The sequence below is a fragment of the Phaseolus vulgaris genome, chromosome 2 (assembly GCF_051622355.1).
Source record: "Phaseolus vulgaris cultivar YP4 chromosome 2, ASM5162235v1, whole genome shotgun sequence".
Lineage (NCBI taxonomy): Eukaryota > Viridiplantae > Streptophyta > Magnoliopsida > Fabales > Fabaceae > Phaseolus > Phaseolus vulgaris.
Genome location: NC_143499.1, coordinates 12,341,635 through 12,349,793, shown reverse-complemented (window position 1 = coordinate 12,349,793; position 8,159 = coordinate 12,341,635). Strand labels below are relative to the sequence as shown.

The 8,159-nt window shown below is 31.9% G+C and overlaps 1 protein-coding gene across 1 annotated transcript; it reads left to right on the top strand.

The window, feature by feature from the left end:
• Positions 1 to 1,291: 1,291 nt before the first annotated feature.
• On the top strand, positions 1,292 to 2,500 carry LOC137810676 (metalloendoproteinase 2-MMP). The gene has a single exon (XM_068612063.1). It carries the CDS (start codon positions 1,433 to 1,435, stop codon positions 2,384 to 2,386), a length of 954 nt encoding a protein of 317 aa, XP_068468164.1. The 5' UTR covers positions 1,292 to 1,432; the 3' UTR covers positions 2,387 to 2,500.
• Positions 2,501 to 8,159: the final 5,659 nt, after the last annotated feature.

Genomic DNA, 8,159 nt, shown 5'->3' with positions numbered 1-8,159 from the left:
CGTGAGGGTGTGTTGGAGATCCCACATCAACTAGAAATTAAAACATTTCGTAGTATTATAAACTTTATCTCATTAAACCGATTTTATGAAATTGAGTTATACTAAAGTTCGTTTCGTAATATATATGCTCCATATAACGGTTTATTAGTTCAGAGACGCATAATAACCATCTTGGTATGGGAGACATTTTAACAGAACATAGCTGAAGCTGAATACAGGGTTAATCTTAACATAAGCAATGCGATCAGGTAAATTTCATTACTTTGCTCCTGATATTCGGTAACCTGCACATTTCACTCACTACTATAAATAAGTCTACACTTTCATACCAACTAAAAATAAATATTTCGATTAAGCTTTTGAACAGAACATCGATACTATTTTGTAAAAAATACATGAATAAAAGAAATAATAAGTTAAAAAGATAAAAAAAAAAAAATGTTTGACCTGTGGGCGATTGATATGAAATTTCGTATTCGTAATATTTAGAATTTCTAAATTAAAATGGATGAAACTTATGAAGAAGTCAATCCTGATGTTTCCTACTGATTGCATCCTGTTTCCAGGCAAATACATATTTTGGTGTATTTTTTTCAAACAAACTTTATCGTAACATGTCAATCCTTATTTATTTTAAAACTACTCTTCTGATACACCTTCTCAAGTATAAATATTATTTTTTAGAAAAATATTTATTTCACACTCTTTTATAAAATTAGATTTTACTTAATAACTCGCTTTAAAAATATAATAATATATATTAGAATTTTAAATTAAAAATTAAAAATTAAAGTTAATATTATTAGAATTATTCAAATATATTAAGTGATTGTTTTTTTTTAATAAAGTTTTATGTTAGGTACTCTCATTACATGAAAAATATTATTTAAAAACAGAAAAAAATAAACAAATATAAAAAGACTATACCAAAATTGACACATAATATATAAGAAAGAATCACAAATTAAACGGAAATAGATTTTTAACCCCTATTAATAGAACCCCAAAGATAAGAGTGTCTTTTTATCTGGGGTCACGGTCACCCTATTTTTGAAGATAACGATTGAGTATCCCATTTTCATTCTGATAAAAAATCCACACCCTTGTGCTCCGAAAGAAAAATAATATTTTGACATAATAAACAAGTTCTACTTTACGACACTTATTTCTAATAAAATATTACAATAAAATAATAATTCATAGTCAACGTATAATGATTCCACTAGGAAGTTTCCAATTAGCTTCATTGCAAAATATAAGCAATATTTTAGCATCCAGTCAAAACAGGTTCATTCATATTTTCCGAAGCAGATCTTTATCAACTGCCTAAGGTATGCGATTATCACCCATCACAGAGTTCTTATAAATTCTGGTTTGGCTCACATCCTCTCTCAGACCAAGCAGGCATATTAGCTATTTCCTAAGAGAAAACATGAGATTAAGAGTACTAAGAAGCTTTCTGTTCATTTTAACACTCTCTTCTCTATTTGTCGATGTATCTGTCTCAATATCTTTTCCACCAGCCGTTGGATTGCAAATAGCAAGACAATTCCCGTTGTGGCTTAGATTCATCAGATCGAGTAAATTGTTGTCCAGCTTCTGGAACAAACTCAAGTCATTCTTCACGTTCAAGGAGCTAAAACTTGGAGACATAGCTAAGGGTTTGTCTAATGTCAAAGACTATTTAGACCTCTTCGGCTACTTAAACTCCACTTCACACTCAAACTTCAGCGACTACTTCACACTCGATCTCCAATCCGCAATAATCAAGTACCAGAAAAATTTCAATCTCAACGTCACGGGGAAGCTCGACCGAAACACCTATAACGTGATATCACGGCCACGATGCGGTGTTCCCGACGTAGTCAACGGCACCACCACGATGAACTTGGGCGCATCCAACACGACGTCGTTTAAACCATGGTGGAAAGAGGGGAAGAGAGAACTGACCTACGCTTTTCACCCTGAGAACAACGTCACTAACGGCGTTAGGCTTCTGTTCCGAGATGCCTTCGACCGGTGGTCGAATGTCACGTTGTTGAAGTTCACGGAGACGACGAGGTTCAATGGTTCTGATGTGAAGATAGCGTTTGTGGTGTTCGATGGAAAAGGTGGAGCGGTGGGGGTTACGGACACGGACTATAGTGAGCATGTGGGGAACGTGTATTTGGACTCAGAGGAGGAGTGGGTGGTGCTTGGTGAGAACGAAGATGGTGACGTGGACTTGGAATCTGTGGTGATGCACCTGGTGGGTCACGTGCTAGGGTTAGGGCATTCCTCTGTGGAGGAGGCTGTTATGTACCCTATCGTGTCGAAGGAGAAGACTGAGTTTGCGTTGGATGACTTGCAGAGGATTCATCAAATATATGGTGTGAACTCTAAATAAAAGCGTTGCATGAGAACTTTCATGGCTTTAGGTTTTGTGCAGTATCATACTTGTCTAATTGTTGAAATGATTTACATAAAATTGAAAAAAGATAGAAGTCCTTTAAAATACAAACATGCATTCAATATCTATTAAAACAATATTTTTCTTTTAATTAAATATTAAACAATAACATAATATATTACAAGTAGCATTATTAGTGCCAACACAATTTATCAGTATAAAATTATCGAGAGTTTGTGTTTGAAAGAAAAAACGAAAACTTTATGTAGCATAGGATTTGTAATCTGTATCCCTCAAAAAGTTTATTCAATTACAAGCAAGAAGAAGCTATTAAAAAGAAAAAGAAACGGATGTGATAAGTTGTAAGTTAGGTAACCGGCAACCGCTAAAAAAATAAAAATAATTATAAATAATAATTATAATATCCTCTCCTCAAGATGGATAACTCATTATTCCATACTTGGAAATGATGATTTTAAAATTAGTATAATACAAAGGTTTGGTGAAGATATATGTTGGTTGATCACAAGATTGAATGGGAAGAAGATGAAAAAGTTCAACATTTAGCTTCTCTCGGACAACGCGACATCGATGTCAATATGCTTGGTTCTTTTATGAAAAATTGGATTGAAAGTTATGTGATGGGCAGCTTGATTGTCACCGTATAAAACTGTGGTAGCATAAGACCAGTAGATTTTTGACAAACCTGATTGAAAAAGAAGGCTACGTGTGACATTCATGATATGCTGGTGTTTTCTTTCAGCAACAACATTTTATTGGGGAGTTGCAACACAAGTTATTTCATGCAGAATGTCATATTTCTCATACAATTCATTACAATCAAATTCTTTTCCATTATTATTTCTAATAGTTTTGATGTTTCGATTAAACTAGTTTTTAACAAGAATAATAAAATTGTGTAACAAGTTTCTAGTTTCTCCTTTAGTTTTCATAAGAAAAATCCAAGAGTGCCTGGAAAAATCATCAACAATAGTAAGAAAGTATTTATAACCATGAATAGAGCTAACAACAATAGGTCCCCATATATCTATATGTATGAGATCAAAGGTGTTTAAAGAAGCAGTATCACTAATTTGAAAAGGTAGTTTATGTTGTTTAGCAAGGTAACATATATAACACAACTTATCAGAACTGGAATTAACATACGGAAAAGTTTTGCAAACTTGTTCAACAACATGTTTGGAAGGGTGACCTAATCTAAAATGCCATATGTCAACATCATATCCTTTAGAATTAAGAACATTACAATTCATCAAATATTTTCCCTCATGTATGTTAACAAGATCACGAAGACAATATAAACCTCTATGCATATCAACTTGACCAATCGTCTTGAATGTAGTATTGTCCTATATCTGATAGCTCTTATGAGAAAATATTAGTTTACAATTAGAATCACTAATCACCTTAGGCACAAAAATCAATTTAAACACAAAAATTTGGTATGTACAAAACATCATAAATGGTAAGATTATTATCAAATTGTATTGTTCCAGCATATATTCAAAAGTGACAGATGAATTATCAGGCAGTTTTATGAAAACAAGTTTAATTCATGGAAAGGAAAGAACAAACACGAACCCACAAAAAAGAAATAGAAGGATTAAGGGAGATGAACACAACGAAAACATAACAGGGTTCTTCAACCTACTCTGGATACCATGATGAAAACAGAGTTTGTGTTTGAAAGAAAAAAATGAAAACCTTATGTGGCAAAGGATTTGTAATTTGTATCCCTAAAAAAGTTTATTCTCATTGAATGTATTGAATCACCTTACAAGCAAACAGAGGAAGCTATTAAAAGAGAAAGAAACGAATCTGGTAAGTTAGGTAACCAACAACCGCTAAAAGGAATAAAAATAATTAAAAAAAATAATAATTACAATAAGGGATGTGACCTTCGATAATTATCGATATATCTATTTTCATCAACAAGCGTAGCCAACACAAGTACATGAAATGGGTGACAAGTGTGGTTGTTTGTCATTATCGACAAATCTAGTGTGGTAGGTAAATATTTTAATTGGTCGTGAGTTGTGTTGGCTTCGTATTATTATTTGTCGGTACTTTCATGTTATCAAGTTTATATTTTTGTCGATAATTCGTCGGTAACATAATAATTTTTAAATTGTCAATCTGCTTGCTAGATTTTTCACACATTTGGACAAATCAAACAATTTAACCTATGACAATTCCAAAAATCTCAAACAATTTCATATCAAACTTATCAATTTATGAAATGTATAAATGAAAAACATATTATTAATGAAGTTATAAAAGATCAAATAAATGTGCATCACAACCTAAAATGTAAAACTGAAGTAAGAAAATTGTACATATATCATTAAAGTTTTAAATATGAAATTTAGTTATGTGCATAATTAGGAAAGGATTGTGGTTGATATGGATTTTACACTTCTTGATTATTTTGTTGTTGTTGAGGGTCTTGTTGCTGAGGATGCTCCTATTATTGTGGGATTTGTGGATTTTGCTACACTTGACTGGAATGGTGCTATTGTAGAAGACTTTGAACATCAAGAGGGAGGAATTGCATAATTATACCAAATAGTGATTGAGAGGATTGAAAGTAACGGTTTAATCGTTCATTCGCCTGCTTGCTGAAAGTCATTGCCTAAGTTGAGAAATATCTTCAAAACTACGATAAAAAGTGAAGGTTGCTACTTAAAGATTTCATTTCTACCTTTATAATTTGAAGCAAGTTGCCCAACTCTATAAACTCTTCCTTTTCTTTTTCCACCAATTGTCTCAACCCAACACTGAGTCCTAATCATCTCCTCTTGTGTAGGTTCAACATGGTTAACTTCTTCTAATTCATCAGCACAAAACTCAACATTAGTTCTAGCTTGTGAAAGTCTAGTCTCAAAGCCTTCCTGTTAATAACAAATGAAGAATTATTAAATGTATGTACAAGTTTAAGGATAAAAAAATGTTAAGATACATAAAAGGCTTACATGCACATCTTCCTAGTTCTTTCATCGACAAATTGACTAGTATCCTTCTAGATATAGGTTTATTGAAAGATCTCATAAACCAACACAAACTGTCTTAGCTTTTGTGCCTACAAGACATGAACAGTTATAAATGTCAAGATTTTAAAATTTTTGTATAACATATTTCAATCAAACAAGAAAAATTCAGAAACCCTAACATTTGTACAAATAATGTAATAGAATGACACGTACATTTCTTATTGGAGTAGGCGAGGCAACACGACCATAGTTTGGTGGCAGCTGTTTTATGACTTCGTGGTGAGCACAATTTGGTGGTGTGTTGTGCAACAATTTCACTACAACAGGGTGAGTATTTAGGAATGGAGAAGGCGAAGAAGAAGATGTTTTGATGATGGATTGGGTGAGCTAGCGAAGAGAAGATCGAAGAGATGAACGAATAAAAAAAGCATTAGTTTAATTTTACTCATAAGTTATATGAAGTGAAATATAAAAGTCAATGTTAATCTCTGAATTTAGTGAAAAAATTTACAATTTACCAACAACTGAGATTCCATGGGCATAACCGAAAGATAGGCACACTCGAAGAACAAAAACCCAAAGCTTGTGTCTCCCTGCTTGGAGTTGATGAATCTAGCTGACGAATAAGCTCATGCGAAGAACAAAAGAACCCAAAGTTGGTGTATCCCTGTTTGGCACTAAAATTGTGTCTCCCGTATAAACACACCCGAAGAAAAAAAAACAAAAGCTTGTGTCTCCCGTATTTGGCACTGGAATTATTGATGATGAATTTTACCGAAAGATAAACATCCATGGACATTACCAACAAATTTTGACAATAGATAAACTCGCCTGAAGAACAATAAACCCAAAGTTGGTGTGCCTCTCTAGTTGGCGCTAAAATTACCAACGAATAAACGCATAATTGATCAAATCTTCCACTGTTAATATTTGACAAATATCCGTTGATAATTACATTTTACTAATGAATTTGGAACCATGTATTTTTATTCGTCGATAAAATCATATGTTTTATAGTGAACCAACAATGCAAGATTGATTGAATGTTATTGAAAGACTGAAAGTACTTGGATTTAGCATTAGAAAGATCTAAAACATTAAGTGGAAGAAGATCTTAAGCATTAAGCATGTTGAATTATGATATGCACATTATGACAACTAGTGTATGTTAAATGTTGTTATTAATGGTTATTTGAAACTCTAAGCTCATTAATATACATGTTTATGAAATATAGGTTTTCCACTTTATGTGCATGCATGCAAATTATGATGTGGAAAACCAATTAAGTTATTGTTGATGAAAACGACATTATGTTTGAATTCATTATGAACTTCTCATTGTAAAGTCATATTAAGGAGCAAGAATGATATAATAGTACATGGAAGGAAATGTGTTGATTAAATGACATGTAACCATCATGACTTTTATTATTTTTGTATCCTTAGTTTTGATTGATGATAGAACCAAATTATGTAAGGACTTTTAATGAACATTATGATTTATGTAATTATTTAAATCCTAAAGTATTAAAGTTCCACACGAGTCAAGTGGGAGAATGTTAGAAAATTATGTAAATTAACATTATAATATGACTCATGTGAAATATATTTTGGGCCTTGGGCTTGAATGTGATTTAATAATATAAAAGAGCCTATTAGTTAATTTGAGAGGTTATATATATCTTATGATACCTGATGAAAACCTAATATGATGGAGATTGGGAAACATAAAAGGAAATACGGTTTTGTCTCCACAAATGATGTTGTCTCACTATTGGCATCAAGAAAGGGTGTAACAAGAACATAATTGCCAAGAGATAAATTGAGAAGAGGAGATTAAAGAAACTGCTCATATAGATATTCTCGTAAATCAAGGTAAATGTCTATGTATATTATAATTGAATGTATGGAGTGTGAGAATCATATATTATAAAATCCTTATGATGTATATTATTGTTCAATATTATACGCTTTAATTTTACATCTTAAACCTTTGGTGATAAACCAACAAGAGTTCTAAATATTCGTATTCACATTTTATGGATGGGAGATTAACAAAAACAAGGAGGAAAATCATTTGTCATGTCACCATGCATTCACAACTACTGTACTCCCATGTTTTTTTACTAATACTAATATTTTTACCTTTACAAAGGTTAGCTTGCATATAAATGACAAAAAGAAATTCTTCAACGATACATATAAATTCGTTGTCATCATCTAAGTTGACAATATAATAATAAATGAAGAATAAAACAAGAACAATGATGAAAAAAAATTGAGTAGCTATTTCCTAAAGCTCGGTTGATCGATTAAAGAGAACAACTCAATGCTAATGGAGTTTTATTTTGTAGTCTTCGATCCTTGAGCGAAGCACCAAACCCCAATCACACTACATTTCTGAAAATGAGAATTTGGAAAAATGAAAATCAATTTGAAAAATCAAATAGAACAAAACAAAAACCAATATCAAATAAAAAAAAAGCATAGTGAAGAAGAACCTCTATTTAGAGATAGAGATCGAAAAAGTTAAAGATCGTTTATAAGAAAAAGTGTTTATAAGAAAAAGTGTGTCTCCAAAAATGATTTTCTAGGACATGAGCAGGGGATATTATGTAGAAAAAGCTAGAAGTGTTTTGCCACTAAAACCAAAAAAAACAAAGAGGAAGTGAAAAAAATAAGGTGGAAATCCAATATTTAGACGTGGTTTGTTTAAGAACCTTTAGAAACTTATGCAATGTTTTAGGCAAGATTATAAT